The 18,136-nt window shown below is 35.0% G+C and overlaps 3 protein-coding genes across 6 annotated transcripts in view; 1 reads left to right on the forward strand and 2 right to left on the reverse strand.

The window, feature by feature from the left end:
• Nucleotides 1-7,465, reverse strand: part of LOC126821808 (TALPID3 protein) — a 39,728-nt gene extending 32,263 nt beyond the window's left edge. Inside the window, exons 1-8 of the mRNA XM_050550309.2 lie at nt 7,319-7,465; nt 5,146-5,565; nt 4,349-4,491; nt 2,741-2,883; nt 2,259-2,442; nt 1,788-1,961; nt 961-1,489; nt 747-843 (exon numbers count right to left, since the gene is read on the reverse strand). Coding sequence (XP_050406266.2) covers nt 747-843; nt 961-1,489; nt 1,788-1,961; nt 2,259-2,442; nt 2,741-2,883; nt 4,349-4,491; nt 5,146-5,542 — 1,667 coding nt within the window. The 5' untranslated portion in view covers nt 5,543-5,565; nt 7,319-7,465. The remainder of the gene's footprint in view (nt 1-746; nt 844-960; nt 1,490-1,787; nt 1,962-2,258; nt 2,443-2,740; nt 2,884-4,348; nt 4,492-5,145; nt 5,566-7,318) is intronic.
• A 63-nt stretch (nt 7,466-7,528) lies between these two features.
• On the forward strand, nt 7,529-11,700 carry LOC130012820 (mitochondrial import inner membrane translocase subunit Tim9-like). Of its 4 annotated transcripts, none has more exons than XM_056100783.1 (4): nt 7,529-7,574; nt 8,220-8,315; nt 10,009-10,104; nt 11,204-11,700. In XM_056100783.1, exons 2-4 carry the CDS (start codon nt 8,262-8,264, stop codon nt 11,324-11,326), a joined length of 273 nt encoding a protein of 90 aa, XP_055956758.1. In that variant the 5' UTR covers nt 7,529-7,574; nt 8,220-8,261; the 3' UTR covers nt 11,327-11,700. The 4 variants fall into 4 exon arrangements, with proteins under 4 accessions (XP_055956758.1, XP_055956755.1, XP_055956756.1 ...); XM_056100780.1 differs by having other exon boundaries at nt 7,544-7,578; XM_056100781.1 differs by having other exon boundaries at nt 7,563-7,685.
• A 1,186-nt stretch (nt 11,701-12,886) lies between these two features.
• On the reverse strand, nt 12,887-17,970 carry LOC130010457 (trans-L-3-hydroxyproline dehydratase-like). The gene is made up of 4 exons (XM_056100779.1): nt 16,817-17,970; nt 14,245-14,397; nt 13,946-14,085; nt 12,887-13,162 (listed from the first exon to the last, which is right to left on the reverse strand). Exons 1-4 carry the CDS (start codon nt 17,298-17,300, stop codon nt 12,899-12,901), a joined length of 1,041 nt encoding a protein of 346 aa, XP_055956754.1. The 5' UTR covers nt 17,301-17,970; the 3' UTR covers nt 12,887-12,898.
• Between the last annotated feature and the right edge of the window lie 166 nt (nt 17,971-18,136).

An 18,136-nucleotide genomic window follows, 5' to 3' on the forward strand; every position in this document is an offset into this window, starting at 1 on the left:
GCAATTACATGTAACATAATGTCCAAGATATTTTATGGGTACGCTATTCCGACTATTGCAAGTTTTTTGCAACTATAATTCTTGGCATTTTCAGTCTATATGTTAATTTAATTTGGTTTATGAATAACTCCAAAAAATGAAATTTAACCACAAATTTAAAAAGAAAACCTTAGGATCTTACTTTTAAAAGGGTTACACAAACACGAGATTCTGACACATGAATTCACATCTTTGGTACCCAACATTTATATTTAAATGGCAGTGTACATTGTCTAATTTATGTAACTGTGTCTGTGTACTGAGCATCAAAAATCATTTTGAATTTCAGGCGTCCTATTAATGCATTATTTGGAATTAAGATATCATATTATAGACTTTCTTGGTCAGTGTTGTATTTCTGCAACCCCTGCCATCAAATATATTGGCCCCCATATTATTGGAGCAGAACATTACAAAAACTGAACAAATATATTTTTTGAGATTTATTTCTGATAAAGATATATTTTGGCTGTTATCTCTATCTGTACTTGTTTGCGTACATGTAAAAGAACCTTTGAAATTGGAAATCGATCAAGAGTAAGCAGAAATACCACTGTCCCGACAAAATTTCCCTTATGCCACACTGCATGGCGTATGTCCTTCATAAGCCTGTTTGGTGCCGAAAAGTAGGCCATTAATTCCTATTTCATTTCGTTAAAGTATGTGCATGGATGTATAAATAATTTCTACTTGTGTATGAATATTACCTGTTATATGCCATTCTGGGATAATCTGGTACAGAAAATGTTGAGTCTCTTTGAGGAGTTATGTTTCTATCTAATATTTCTTCCAATAAACCACCATCTTTAAAATTAAAAATATGCATAAATTTAAATACAGATATTTCTACCAAATAATATAAAAGCATTATGTTTTAATATTTATGAAAATTAGCACAGATTATAGAAAAATATAACTCACTTCTGAGTCTAGGGTCCAGTTTATGTTTAGGATCATCTATATAAGCGGTAGGTGTGGGTATTCTTGTTCTATGAGCAGGTGTGGATAACAAAGTGTCATCTTTCTCTTCATATCTAACAGTTTGTGGCTTCCTCTTTGGATCTTTTCTTTTTACTGGAAAATACTTAACTTCTTGTCTTGGTGGGGACCTTTTTCGAGGATTTACTTTAGGTGCACTAACTTTAGGAGGAGATTTTCGGACTGGTGAACATCTACCTGGGGAACTTTTCCGTTCTACAACTGGGATTACAGGTTTCGACTCGACCAAATTATTTCCATAGGGTCTTTCTTGTGTGGATCGAGATATAATATTTTCATCAGATTTTTCTTGTTCCAATTGTGAACTCATTTTTCCATAAGGTCTTTTTTGTGCCAACTCGTAAGGTCTATTCTGAGTTGAATCTGACCTGAGGTTTTCATAGGGTTCTTGTTGTGTCGACTGGGTATTTTCACAAGGTCTTTGTTTACATGGTAAGCACAGTAATTGCGCCTTTGTAAAAATAAAAGACTTCAATTAATATTACAGAGTTAGTTATGTAATTAAATTGATGAATAAAATTGTAGAAGTGCAATGAGCCTTCCTTCTATTACTAAAAATAGAAAACTTATTATAGATTATGGAACATTAAACCTGAAATAGACAATATTTTTAGTTTGGTTTTGAGAGTAACCAATAAATTCATAGATTTTAACTCTGACTTATGCTTACAGACATTAATTCCATACCATAACTATAATAAGTTAGCAATAATCCAGAAATTCGGCCATATGTTGTAGATTTTAATTACCTGTATTCCCATTTGATATTCTTGTAGTTTTTCTATATGATCCAGTCTTTGTTCATTTAGCGCACTGACTTTTTTCTCCAATTCAGAAATTCTGTCATTACTTGAAGGAGATGAGGAAATATCTTTTACCTTCCCATAAGCTTTACTTAGCTTTTCTTCAAACTCTTTCTGAAACTGAAAATTTGTCGCATTAAACGTCTAGAAAATAAAAATGTTTTTTTCCCTCTAATGTTGTGATACACGTAGCATTCATTCCAAGAAGGAATTCTTTCACAGCATCTCCATGAATTCTGAAGATGAAACTGGTTTAGCTTTTTTGTGATCTTAACCAATTTATTAATTAACTAGAAGAATCTATTTATGTTGCTAGACACTTTTTTTGTTGAAAATTTTGGTCTGCAGATAATTTATACCTAATTACTGTTAAAGAAGTAGATATATTCTATTAAAAGCACATCTTTGTAAAAATACCTGAAAAAATGGATGAGCCACAGCAGCAGCAGCTGATGCCGCAACAGTAGCTGCCAGATTACCATCAGTAATACCATTATTTCTGGTATCCACCTCATCTTTACGTATTGTTACAGTTTCTTTAATGGTTTTCTCTATATATTTAGGTTGTATAACTCTCTTTACTGGTACAGACTGACTTGATCTTTAGATAACAAATATTTCAATTATTTAACACTCAACATGAAAATATTTTTTTGTTACAGGGCAGGTACATGGTTTAAATTTTTCCAACAATGTGGTCGCTACAGTGATGGAGTAATCTCCCCTAGACTACACTTTGAAATTTATAATCTGTCAAAATGAAAACTTAACACCAGTTATTGTTATTACTCACTTATCTACTTAATGCTAAATTATAAAGTATTTTACTGGTTTGCAATAGTTAATTAAATTAGGAAACTATGAATCAACATGTCGTTAATCTGTAGGAAAATACACACCTCTTTCCAAGAGCCTGTTTTAAAGACTTTTCTTTATCCGAAAGGTGAAATTTTTGAATATACACATCATCTTGAACACTTGAAGATTTTTCTGATCTTTCTGATGAAGCACCCGAAGCTAATTCTGAATGGAAATCTAATAACTGAAAAGAGAAAAACAAATTTTAAAAATTAGATGCGATTACAAATTTCAAAAACCTGGATTCATGCACTGTCAATGTAGATCTATACAAAATTCACAAAGCAGCAGCATTACCTCTAGGATTTCCTAACAAAATTCAACTGCTCAGGCATCTTTCAACACTACATATATCAATCTGTATATGTCTGCCAGGGCAGCAGAGTTACTGACTACACTTCCATGAATTGCAATTGTCTAAACTTTTCCCAGCCAGCCATTCTCAGTGTCACAGACTGTGATTCAAACCAAATGACCACTGTGAATCTCTTCAAGTTGAAGACCAGAAATATTTAATAATAATAATAATTAATTTATATAGCGCCGACAATGCAACTCAGTCAGCTGCTCTCGCGCGTTTTAAATAAGTACAACTAATATAAAATTACAACACATTAATCCATAAAAAAGACATAAATAAAAAATAGAGAACACTATTTAGTAGACATGGTAAAAGTCTGACAAAAACATAGCTAGAACCGTATTCAATCAGTTGTATATTTGATTAAAAAGTTCGGTTTTGAGATACTTTTTAAAACCTTTAATAGAATTTGCGCTTTTGGTTTCCATAACTTCGGAGCACCGACGGTGAAAGATCTATCACTGGAGTTGGTTTTTGAAAAAGGCTTAATTAAGAGGTCGTCTGATTGTGATCAAAGGGTTCTGCAAGTTTTATTGGTGTTGAGAAGGTGTCTAAGGTATTGAGGTGAAGAATCGTCAATTAGAGCAGAATACATAATAGACAGTATTTTAAAATTGATACGTTGATGGGCTGTAAGCCAGTTGAGATCTTTCAGAATTGGTGTCATATTATGTTTATTTGATTTAGTCTTGGTTATTATACGATCTACTTTATTTTGAAGTCATTTAATTTTATTTCCAGGTAGATTGTACAAAAGTGAATTACAGTAGTCGAGTTTTGATGTAACCATAGTCGTGTCACAATCAATGAACGATCTAATTTTTCCAATTTTATAAATCTGAAAATTAATACTTTTACACATGGCCGAAATTTGTTTATTCATGTCCAGATTAGAGTCAAAATAAACACCAAGATTTTTTACAGAATCTGTTGGAGTAATAGAGATATTGCCAATTTGATAATTTTGTGTTTTAGATTTTATCAGTTGCTGCCTGCTGCCGACTTTCATTATTTCTGTTTTGTCATCGCTGAGTTTTAATAAATTTGCGTTCATCTATTTACAAATATCTGATAAACAGGCCTCAAGTTTGCATATCTTAGATGGTTCGGAAGAGGGCTCGAAAGCTATATAAATTTGAGTGTCGTCTGCATACAGATGGTAGTTAAGACCGTGTTTACAAATGACATTTCCTAAAGATGTTGTGTATGTAGTAAATAATAAAGGACCGAGAACGAAACTCTGTGGCACGTCATACCATAAAATCGTTGAGTTTTGTATTTGTCTAACCTGTTTGGAATTCTTGATATTTTTTGTTCTTTGTACATTAGTTGTAAAATATTGATCATTATCTGATTGTTGTGGTGAATCTGTTATTCTAGTATTAGTATTTGTTATTCTACCTGGTACTGTGATGATGCTGTCATTGGCATCTGAAATAAAAATATAAAAAATCTGTGTCTGTGACTGTCCAGGTCTATTATACATAATATTTTTGTAAAAATTACCAAATAATAAAAACATATTATTATGTCCTGAAGGGATGGCAATCAATGTAATGTTTAACAGTAATACTCCTGCTACCAATAAAATAGAAAGCTAATTTTAAATTTTATTGGTAGCAGGAGTATTATTGTTAGACATAACATAGTGTTGATTTCTTTGTTTATTTCTCTAAAATTGTATCACACATGATTTCTACTGAACTTTAAAATTTAAATGGAATAAATCCATTTTGTATTTTTATAAAAAGGGAACCCCCCGTTATGCAAGATAATTTGATAGTAAGTAGCAATTAAGCTTCTGGGAGAACCAAGGTTTAAACGATACTTAGCCCAAGTTTTGAGCCATGGCCTTTGAAATTACTAGAACTAGGTTTAAGTAAGATTTGTTCAGGTCTGAGGTTCCCCTCTTTTTCACTGTTGATGTTTGTATCTGCTAGAGGACACACATCTATTTCCCCCACCCACCCCCCATGATTAGGATGATGCGACTTTGGAAGGGTTATAATTTATAAATAATGACATAACTGAGTTTTGGCATTATATGTGCCTTTAACAAAATAACAATATGCAGTAATTATTTACTTTCAACATGTTGGCTGCCTCGATTTTTTTCTGCTTCATCGGTTTCTTCTTCAATATCATAATCACTACAACTCAACATCTTTAATAATCTGTTCTTTTCTCCTTTAAGTCTTTCAAATTTCTCATCCATATTAGCTGGCTTAGATCCATGGGATACTTGGGGATCTGATTTAGTTGTATGATTCTTTGTAGTTTCTGTTTTACGCATGTAAGTTGAAGAAATTAAAACCTCGCTAGCTGTCGTACTTCCTACAGATTCCTTGCAAGAGTCCTGGCTTACACTAGATGATTGGCTTGTTACATCAGACTCTTTGTAAGTTGGAGATCTACCAATAGAGTTAACGGCTGTATTTGTCACGGACAGCATATCCAGTAATGCACTCTTTGGTTTCTCCATATTTTTATGGTCAGCAGATTAACCTAAACAAATAAAAATAAAATAAAAAGTACAAATAAAGTCAAAGGTCTCCTGTATTCAATCTTTATACAGTCATTCATTCACTACGACAGCTTTATTGGCTAAAACATAACTCCCAGTACATCATCTAAATACAATAGAATTATGATTTTAAAAGGTTATATTATGGTGCTTCAGATATGGTATAATAATCAAAGCATGTAAATGCTTTAATTGACTCTCTCTGCTGTTAAACATTTTTTATAGTTAGTGATCAGTGAGGCAATGATCATATAATTTTTTTGAGAGAAAGATACTGATTACATAATTTCAAAGAATTTTGTTTATAATTATTATTTTGCACAAGATATTTTCTTTTACATGTTTTAGCCTTTTTGGTCTGATATTAACAACTGTTACTACTGTTGCAATCTACTGGTTTTAATGATTCTAATTTTTTACACTGCATATAGATCTGACATATTCAGAGAGGCTGCTGTGACAACGGCCTAAAAATCACACCAGGTGAATAATAAAGAGAATGACAAAGGTTCCTTAGGTGAATAATAAAGAAAATGACAAGGTTAATCAGGTGAATAACAAAGAGAATGACAGGTTCATTAGGTGAATAATAAAGAGAATGACAAGGTTAATCAGGTGAATAATAAAGAGAATGACAGGTTCATTGGGTGAATAATAAAGAGAATGACAGAGGTTCATTAGGTGAATAATAAAGAGAATGATAAGGTTAATTAGATGAATGACAGACTCATAAAAGAAATGACACCAATAATGGCATATATGGTTTATCATGTGAACTGCTGTCATGTTTATTATTCATCTATTTAGCCTGTGGCATTGTCTTTGTCATTCCTTTTCTGGGGCTCTATCATTCTATTTGTCATTCATATGGTGAACCTGTGGCATTCTCTTTGCCATTCGTCTGGTGAACATGTCATTCTTTTGGTCATTAGCCTGGTGAACCTGCCATATATTGGGTGATCCTGTGTCATTGTCTTTGTCATTCTTCAACTGAACCTTTGTCAATTTAACCAATCCACAATTTGTTCCTTATAATTAAACAAAGTTATGTTATCATACTTGACTTAATATTTAAACAGGAAAATAACAAAGTCGGTTTATCATTTCAGTTTCTACTTCTCGATAGACTGGTCATAAATAATAAAAATTTCATTGGGGGGGGGGGGGGGGGGGCCTCTAGGTCGCCACTGATAACACCATATTTATTAAACCTGTGTACCTAAGCCTCCAACTCATTTGTTACAAGGGACTCGAAAAACGAGGCTAGACATATTCCACAAGTCATGTCAAACGGTAACACCATATTCTTATCTGGAGAGCATATGCGCAATAAATACTATTGGTGTACACTGGAATAACCAGACGCTAGAGATTGCCATTCGATTGAGATTTCTCGCGTATTTTGCCAAACATAACTGATTTGAAATTAGAGTAAAGATGGAATGTAAAATCAGGTCATGATTCATCATATACTGTACAATTGTACATTGACATTCATATTACATTATAATATGCGTTGCGACCCATTTATGTCAATCTCTTGGTCGCAAATAATAGCGATTTAGCTCATTTAATTGTGTTGTCCTAAGGGGAGAAGTCATTGTTTAGAAATTTCTTGTCATTCGTCATTCGTCATTCGGTTGTCACTCTCCATGCATGTAGCCTACCTACTGACTACTGTTCCTGTGTTACAGAACAGACTTTAAATTCTGTAATGACTGTATTTCCACTTACACTGACTGGTAAAAGACGCCATAATGATATGGATTATGTTCTCTGAAACGGGGCTAATCACACAAAGGTTAAATAAAACTTTACACGAATTTCAAGACTATTATTGATGATGTTTTAATTTTCATCATTTTGAAATTGTCAAGTTTGTACAAGTTTCCCTCAAATAATAACAAATCTCGATTAACAGGTCCAATAAGTTAACCTTTGTAGTTATTTCCCTTGTGTAAATTCTGCATTCGGAGTACACCTTTTGCTAGTAGGTGTGTTTTTAAGTCTTCTCGATGAGAATAATATAGATATAATTTCTTCAATTTTAAGAATAATTTTTACTTTGTTGTTTTTGTTGGATATATATGGGTATATTACGGTAAATTGTGTAACAATTAATCGACTTTCATAATTTTGGATAATAAGTACTACACGTGCTATAAGAAGAAATGTTACTCTTCATACACAATTTATTCACTAGGCTAGTCTTAGTTATCCAGAGTCTTTTTTTTTTAATTCATAGCACAATTCTCAGAAACTGACAACCGCCATTTATTGTTGCTGTGCCATGCAAGGCATAATAATTAATACATCCCTAATGTTCACCTTTCAATATGACCACCTTTTTTTACAAATTAAACCTGATCCCTAAATGCTTCTTTGCTGCTAGTGCAATGCAATGAATGTGATTAATTAACCAGAAATTGTCTAATTACTGTTTGTGTGTTTCTGATGGATTAGATATTTCTTGTACCACCTGAAATTGGATGTGGGTCAGTATGTAATTTTACCCACACGAACCAGCACCATTTCTCTGACCATCCCATCTGAGACTATAGAGCGATACACATATGGATCTAACAATTCTTGTACATAATTTATCATACATATGATGGAATTTGATTTTTTCCAGTCCTGATAAGTTTACAATCTACCTTAGGGTCCACTTACTAAAATGGAGAACCTAAACCAAAATGCTGCTGTAGACACTGAGAGTACTGTTCGACAGGTAAGTCAATAGTTACAGAAATGAAATGTGGGTACGTGTAACGCTCTACTGTTCTGTACCAATTGAGCCAATGAAGGCATACGCCATGGAGTCTGCTATGAGGGTAGTTACTTTTCAGGTTCTCCGTCTAACACTACAGACAAGGGAATGAAACCCTGCTAGAAATTTGTGGGATACTTTATTTCTTAGCCAACACAGGTATCGTACCCTGGGCTTGCTGTTTTTTGACTGTGACTCCCTATTTATTATTTACAAAAATGATATTAAATTGATGCACCTGGACACATTTCTCTGTAGATATGGATGGATCGTAGCTTTAGATTTTAACATGAATCATCCTTGCTGTGGTTTTGCATAAAGTAGGCATTCTAAGTCTGTTAATTTACCAACATTTTAGCTTGGGCTCTGATAATGATCTAATGAGATGACATGTTCTAAAGTAGTAAGGTAAAATGGACACCTTCAATTGAACCTTGAGCTGAAAAATTAATAACAACAGTACCGTCAACTGGAGCTACTTTGAGCAGTGGGGCAACTTTTAACATTTTTCAATATATTGTTTGAACATTTTACATTTTCTATTTATTTGTTCATATTATTGCTTACTTTAAATAAATATACATCTTAGATGATATAAAAAAACAATTCGCATTTGATGAAATGTTGCTCCCATGATGCAACTGTGGCATGTCTATTAAGGTCTGTATATATCATTTAACATAAACACTTAATTTATATATGTAGATAAAACATATTTGTTAAATTTCCAACAGGTATTTTATGGTTTTGACTGAAAATAAAAATTTAAGTACAAAAGTACTAATATTACATTATTTTTAAAGTAATATGGGGCAAATTGGAATATCTACAATGTTTCTTGCATTTAATTATTTATAACAAATGAATTTAATGTTGCATTTTGATAGATTTATTTAATTTCCATTAATTTATCAAATGCAATTTTATGAACCATTCAAAGTAACCCCACTTGCAAGGCAAGATTGAATACACATTTTTTTTATCTTAAAAATTTTAAAAAATATTATTCTTCAGCCAAAACATATTCTTATTTGGTTGAAATGTTAATTCTATAAGTATTTTGATGAATTTAAATTATTTTTAATGGAATTTCATTTATCGTTCAAAGTTACCCCACTGGTGAGGCAAGAATGAACACCCACATTTTCCTACACCAAAATAAACCTGACTTTTTGATAGAAAACCATTTTCTCCCCCATGAATTATAGCTAAAAAAATTAATTAAAAAAGTATAATAGCTTAGCAATCATTAATAATTGAAAAAAAATTGTTCAAAGTAGCTCTGTTTCACAGTACTAACTTTATTAAAACAATACAAGAAGAAAAAAACAAAAAGCAAAGACATGGGTTATTTGTGACAACTTTACCCCCATGTACAGCAGATGAACAGACTGTTAGTTCAGAATGAGATACAAGCTGTGTAGCTAAATCATCAGTAGCAATATATCCCATTGTTTCATTTGGTCTTAAGACATGTGCAGTTGAAGCTAAAAATCAACACATTTTCAAAAACCTTGAATGCACACACAGTGTCCTTGCTTAATACCGTTAATTTTCCACCCCACAAAATTCAAGATGCCCATGGTGATTTTAAATACAATTACAATGTGCCTTTTTTGTGGTGATAAATGTTTTTTTTTATTATTATTTACAGTTTAAAGAGTTTCTACAACAATATAACAAATTATCAGAATATTGTTTTGGTGATTGTGTTACAGATTTTACAACAAGAAAAGTTTTAGATTCAGAGGTGAGATATTATTGCACATAATCCACCAAATTGCCCACAAATTTTAATTTTTCTTTGAAACATCAACTTCTTGCTGTAATAGGTGATGTTTGTCTTTGACCGATATAACAGTTAATCACATCGTCTAATATTAGAACAGTGGCTATAAGTCTATGCAAGCCATTATAATTAATCAGCCTTTAATCAATTGTTGAATATGTATATTAATTTAGAAATTTCAACAGTAAAAGCCCCCTTACTTGCAATATTCTTGAATAATGCCATTTCTTTATCACTTTGCTACTAAAAAGTTATTTTATTTTCGTGGCCTACTAATTTAAGAATTATAGTTTTCAAAGTTGTTTTTGAGAAATCTGGTGGTTGGTAACATACTTTAGTTAAGTAAATGCACTGAAGTGACTATTAAAATACTTTAGTCTAAACCACAATATGAAAGCTTATTTATTATACAGATGATACTTGTTCTTAGTACTATAACCAACACACATTGTTCTATGACTATGGCACTTGAGTGTTCATAACTTTTTCACTTGTCAGTGATGCAGGACGGAGGGCCTGACAAGAAAAGCTGTCTAGTCGTTCGGATGGGACGAAAAACCGAGGTCCCGTGTACACATTGGCGTGCACGTAAAAGATCCCTTGGCAGTTGGAATTCGATATAAGAGTAGGCCGTTGTGCCGCTGTCCGGGCAAAATTTCCCTCATAGCACACTGTATGGCCTATGCCCTTCTTCATTAGCCCAGGTTAGGAGCAGAACAGTAGGACTTAAACTCCATTTCATTTCATTTCATTTCACTTTTTCACTTTTGTCTGTTCATAAACAGCATTTTTAATCCACTCTATTTATTAAAATTAGTATCCATTAAAGTTTAATGGCTAAAGGCAAATTAGCATCCTTATCTATAAATTGATCATTTTTGACTTGCCTTTAAATCGTGTATGTTCAAAGTTAGTCGTTGTTATCAGGGAGTTATTATACATCCATAGCAAAGAAGTTAGATATTTCAGACTGACTTGATATTTAAATGAATGAATGTTCAGTTTTAAAGAACGTTTTGACAACTTATCACAGTGCAAACCTGTCATTTTGTGATTTCAGGAATCCTGTGCCTTAAATTGTTTAGAAAAATTTCTTAAGATGACACAAAGAATATCACTGCGCTTCCAAGAACACCAATTACAGCAGAGTGGTGGTATTAATATACAGGGCATGACTAAATAATACCATGTATATTTTTGTGTTCTATTTCATATTGTAAATATACTATTATATAGTCATGACTGATAATATTAAAGCAAGCATGTGGAGACAGTTGACATTTAATAAAATAATAGTTATGATAGCAGATGGACATTGATTTATTCAGTACTAAAAGGCCAAGCAGAATAGAATAATGATCTACATATAGACTATTGTTTGAGATACATGATGGTGTTTTGTTAGATATTTACATATGTGCACCTTCTAGATTGCAAGGAATAGAACATTGTTTATATGGTTTCCATTACCATCACAGGTTTTGATTGACAGCGATGCAAGGGGTAATGTGTGTGTATTTTAGTGAAAAGAATAAATAAACTGCCACAAACACATAACATTGAGTATATATTTTATTTATATTTTCTGGTTTCTGTTTATATTATTTCATGTACAGTAATATGTATTAACAATTGTGAAGCTTCCTGTTGTGTAATACCACCGTCACACCAGGGTGGCGCCCTTAGGGTGCTGCTACGGCGACGGAAAATGGTCACAGAGTGCGTAAATAGGACCATAAGCATGGTGGAAACGCCAGATATTGTGCTGTTGCACCATGTCGTCGCAAATGATCGCCGAGTCACAGCGTTTGTTTTTAGCAAGTTCAAAACAAATGCCAAGTTTCTGCGATCTGAGGGGGGGTTGGATGGCTGAATGGTTAGCGTGCGCGCGCTGTACCATAAAGTCTGTCATTGAGTCAACTGGCGTGGTTTCGAATCCCCGGTTGTACGTGGCAAGGAGTAGGGTCGCCTGTCCAACCCTTAGGGTGCTGCTATGGCGACGGAAAATGGTCACAGAGTGCGTAAATAGGACCATAAGCATGGTGGAAACGCCAGATATTGTGCTGTTGCACCATGTCGTCGCAAATGATCGCCGAGTCACAGCGTTTGTTTTTAGCAAGTTCAAAACAAATGCCAAGTTTCTGCTATCTGAGGGGGGGTTGGATGGCTGAATGGTTAGCGTGCGCACGCTGTACCATAAAGTCTGTCATTGAGTCAACTGGCGTGGTTTCGAATCCCCGGTTGTACGTGGCAAGGAGTAGGGTCGCCTGTCCAACCTCGTGGGTTTTCTCCCGGTCCTCCGGTTTCCTCCCACTGCTAAAGACCCCTATGCGCAAGCGAATTATTGAAATAAAATTAAAACCATATGTTAGTCCCGAAATGACCTAGTTTGTGTCGAGTGGACGTTAAACCCCATTTCTCTCTCTCTGCGATCTGATCTGGAAAGCTGTGAGAACGCAGCTTTTTTTAAGTTTGTAATTTTTTTGGGACATTTTCTTGCGCTGCATTTGCCGGCGACCGTGTGCATATTCTGGTCGCCGTACGGTCTCAGCAGCGCAGTAAGGACGCCACCCCGGTCTGACAGGGGGGGCATAAGCAGTAGAATATGTTTGAGACTGTTACCCTAAGCAGGTTTAGGACCACATCAATCATACAATTAAAGGCAAGTTACAATAAGCAGAACGTTGATATCCATGTATAGCTATAGAAAGTATGAACCACCACTACAAAAAACTATATAGTGTGTATTTTTGTTTTATTTAATGATAAATCCGTGACCAATGAAATCATCTTCTTCAAGTGTAAACTCTGACTTTCCACTATAGAAACCCTTACCAGAAACCTCCACTTCTACACCTTTATATTGTCCAACACAAACTTCTCTAACAGCCTTTCCTGTAAATATAGCTTTAGTAGTAGAACTTTGAAACTGTCTAGTTTGATTCAGACCTATTAAACCTTTATGGTATTGTAAAGCTATACGTGCTGTTACTCCTGATCCACATGGTGATCTGTCAACCTGAAATAAAAGGTAAAGGCTAATGATAATACACTGCCATTTTCAATAGACAGAATGTTTCAAACTTTGAGAATGTTGCTTGGCTGGCTTCCCAAACAGCCTCTCTTCATTAGTCCAGTTCAGTGGTTCTCAAGCTTTTTCTGCCAACGGCACACCCTGGAACACATGAACAAATAGCGGCACACCGGGCTAAATATATACATGTATGAAAAACATTTGAATTTTGCACAATAAGAACATGACAAGTCATAGACGGCATACAACCGTTGACACAAACTAGTCATAGACACAGAATGATGAAACTAAATAAAGAAAAACGCAGACATGAACTTACCAGCAGACGCCAGTGAATTCTCAATTGGGATCACGTGGTTTTTCGCATTTTCTTAGTGTGCCGTTCAAAATTTCGTGGCACACTTAGGAAGATCTCGCGGCACACCTGTGTCCCTCGGCACACTGGTTGAGAATCACTGGTCCAGTCGGTGCAGAAAAGTAGGACATTAAACCCCATTTCATTTCTCCAATTAAGTATTACTGCAAACCCTGTTTCAGGACATTTCGGGTTCGATCCGGGTGTTGGCCAAGAAAGTTCTTTAGGATTTTACAGCACCAGCATCTTGTTAGGATGTGACGACAAACCCAGATACCGTTTACATGTTGGCGAGCACGTAAAAGAACACTTGACAGTCCAGTGATTTTGTCTGGACAACCTATCGCTGTAAATATGGGTAGCTAAGCTTCTGATATTGGTATATTTAATTTTATAGCAGTTAGACTATTTACCTGTCTATCGGCAAAAACACAGATATTAGATGTTGGTATATGACTATAGCTGTCATTATCATCAGTTATAATAGTGCCATACAAAAATCCCAAATCTTTATTCTCTGGAGATTCAATCTTTATTTCCCTTTTAACAGCCGCTGGGAAATAAACAGAACATTGAAATGTAACGATTAAATATAGAATCCTTTTCACACTAACAATGATACTTTGGAAAACAAATTCACATTGAACGTGAATGGCATTTAATTAATTAATTCTGAGCCATTTCGATATTTCATCACATTAAAATTACCTACCTGATATATCGTCTGCAGCTTTATTCAGATCTTTGACCATTGATGTATCAAGGTTCAAGCAGAGTTTATGAGCCGCAACGAAAGCATAAAAAGTTCCACCATAACTTATGTCTACGATTATCTTTCCAAAAGGTTCTACAGTTACTTCAACATCTAAAGGAAAAATAAAATAACTACAATTAATGGACACGGTTTCAAATAATTTCCATGGGTATATTCCCAGGATTGATTCGTAACAAGAGATTATCCAAATTTGTCAGCTCCATAGCAAACGGGCGATAACCATCAGAGGCGTTAGATTAAATAAAACGGAGGTAATATACCCCGCTCAGTCGATGATAGCAAATGTCATTCTAATCTTCAAAAAAGGGTGACCCATGGGTTCGAGCAAACTACAGATCCATCTATCTCCTAAGCACTGTTTGTGAACCCCTCGAATCCACACTATTCACGCCGGATTCATAATTTAAATGGCTTCGACATTGAAGATCAGTGTCTTGAGTGGTTATTCAGGTATATCAGTGATGGGAAACAGACGGTAAAACCACCAGAGGTATTAGATCAAATAAAACATCTTTAAAGTCGGGCCATATATACAGGTGTTAGATCAAATGAAACAACTTTAAAATCCGGGCCATTACAGGTGTTAGACTAAATGGCAATGAAACATCTTGAAAATCGAGGATACCCCAGGGCTCCGTTTTGGCATCACTCCTCTCCTTAATCCAGTGGTTCCCAACCTTTTTGTGATAGAGTACCACTTGGAGGTCCCGTACAGTCGCCGCGTACCACCTGGTTCCAGAGAAACTCAATTCGATCAAATATCACTTTATTTGCATAATTGGTTAATCAATCAAGAAATAAATAAAGAAGTATAGAAATAAAATATAAAGAAGTATAGAAATAATAATAAGAATAGTAACATACACACTGAGAAAATAATGGGTATTATCTTGTGTTAGGCAGTAAACATTTTTGTGAAGTAAAAAAGTACAACACGACAAATTATGTTATTAATAATACATTATTATGGTGTAATGACAACTTAAGCTATTCTCAAAATAATCCATTCAAAACATACATGATATTTTAATAGAGCGGGAGCCCAGGGGGTTAACCTAGCTGAAAAGTGTACCAATTTTCTCCTTTATGGTATCAATCAATGTATGTATATCTGGTATCATCAGAATGTAAGTCTGCCGGGTTTTTGGTGGTGGGTGTGGTATTCCACGCCCAAAATGCCATGCCCCCCAACTAGGCTAGATTAGCTCAAAAGTGTACCACATGAAAATCGCACAGCAAGGTACCGTACATCTTCAGTTATTACAAAAACACTCTGACAGACATTTCTAGTGATGGGGTACCCCTGAAAGAGCTATGTAATTGCCAGACATTTGTAGTGATGGAGTATCCCTGACAAGAGCTATCTAATTTCCAGACCAAAGCTAGGCTAGATTAGCTCAAATCTGTACTATCTAAAACAGCTTTGGAGTTGTTCAGTACCACGAGAGGAATCATTAATGACCACTGCCAGACAGTTTGTGCGGTGGGTTACCCCTAATAGACACGCCCAAAATGCCACGCCCTCCAACTAGGATAGATTAGCCGGCACTGTTCCCGTGGTCCAAAAATTAAAAAAATTGTGCCAGGATGCGTAGATTACTAATACCTAGCACGTATTGAAGAGGCGATAAACTGCGGTTGCAGGAATATTTTTTTTTTCAAAAACGCATTTTTAGCCCTATAAAACGTTTTTTTCCCAAAAATCAATTTCTGGCAACCGCAGTTTATCGCGTCTTCCATACGTGCTAGGTATTAGTATTCTACGTATCCTGGCTAAAAATTGAATTTTTTAAAACACGGGAAAAGTGCTTGCGAAGTTAGCCTAGTTGGGGGCGTGGCATTTTGGGGCGTGTCTGTTAGGGGTAACCCACCGCACAAACTGTCTGGCAGTGGTCATTCATGACTCCTGTGGTGGTACTGAACAACTCCAAAGCTGTTTTACGTGGTACAGATTTGAGATAATCTAGCCTAGCTTTGGTCTAAATATTAGATAACTCTTGTCATGGATACTCCACCACTACAAATGTCTGGCAATTACATAGCTCTGTCAGGGGTACCCCACCACTAGAAATGTCTGTCAGAGTGATTTTGTAATACCTGAAGATGTACGGTACACTGCGGTACGATTTTCATTTGGTACACTTTTGAGCTAATCTAGCCTATTTGGGGGTCATGGCATTTAGGGCGTGGAATACCACACCCACCACCAGAAACCCGACAGACTTACATTCTGATGATACCAGATATACATACATTGATACCATATAGGAGAAAATTGGTACACTTTTCAGCTAGGTTGACCCCCTGGGCTCCCGGTCTATAAAGATACAAAACGATTTGACAATGTTTATCAAATTATTATTGAAATCAACAGTAAAAGTGTTTTAAAAATACCTTTTGTTATCTTGAATAATTCCATGTACTTATCAATGAAATGATGTTTTTGTATTTCGTCCAATCATTTTACTTTATAGTTAAAAAACCAGATTTAAACCTCTTCAGCACTTACCGGTTTTGTAGACAAAAGCAGGAACACTATGAAATCTTACAGATCCAGTTTTCTTACCATCATATTGAACATAGGCAGTAACCAAACCACATGGACATTGGATATTGACTTTAGTTTCTGGTATTGTTGGTTCCTTTATCAAACCTGCATCCACGGCATACCGGCCTAAAGAAATTACAGCATGGCCACACATAGTACTGTAACCTTCATTGTGCATAAACAGAACGGCAATATCTGCTTCTGGTACGGATGGCTCGACAAGGAGAGCACAGTACATATCAAAATGTCCCCTCGGTTCATTGACTGTAAGTTTTCTGTAATGGTCTAAATGTTCTTTAACATATCGTCGTTGATCAAGAATGGTTCGGCCTTCTATTTTAGGAAATCCAGAAACTATTATTCTTAGCGGTTCTCCAGCTGTGTGCATTTCGACAGTCTTTACGCAAACTTGTTCATTAAAGGGTGTATTCTTTTCAGCAGACATCGTATATATTTGAAATAGAGAGTTACAATAAATGTTATGCACAGGGCCGTATTAATGCCGAGAGTATGCGGCTTGGTACTGTCCAGTAAGTCCTTTACTATGCCTTAATGTTTATCCAATGGGCTGATTGGGGTTAAACTGGCTCTAGCCTTTGTTAACGGAAACACAATGATAATTGAAAGAATGCGAAAAGTATGTAGAAAATAAACGAGTCGTTTGACCGTTTTAAGTTACATATACATACAGAATATCAAGTTGATTAGTTAACCATTCTGCTTTGTCGCCTTGATTCTCTTTTATATCCTTATTTTCAGTTATGTTCCCTTGAACACATTGATTTATTTCCTCGTTATATCAACTAATACACAACAAACGTCCACACTTATTATAAACACAGCCTATGGGATTCTGGTTGAATGACCTCTTTTGAAAGTGGTTATCGGTGACAACACTAGCCTAAAGGAGCGAGTGAATGAGAGAACAATACAAACTTTAACTTGTTCATTTCGGGACCAACAGGTGGTAATCATTTTTCAATAATTCGCTTGCGGTGAGAGGAACCTGCAGTCCCAGAGAAAACCCAGAGACAAATCATAGTCTGTCAGTCACGCACATGATTGGCATCGAAACCACACTATGTACTGGACTGAATGACAGACCTGTTGATCAAAAGCGCACCCTCGTCCTGTCCATACTAAAATATACTAGTAATGTTCAACACCATAATATGTATAGTATCGTGTATGTGAGGTTTATTTCAAAATTCGATAATTACATTACATTACATTACATTACATTACATAATAATATAGCATTAAAATATTAAAACTATAAAC

The sequence above is a fragment of the Patella vulgata genome, chromosome 5 (genome assembly GCF_932274485.2).
Source record: "Patella vulgata chromosome 5, xgPatVulg1.2, whole genome shotgun sequence".
In the NCBI taxonomy this organism is placed as follows: Eukaryota; Metazoa; Mollusca; class Gastropoda; family Patellidae; genus Patella; species Patella vulgata.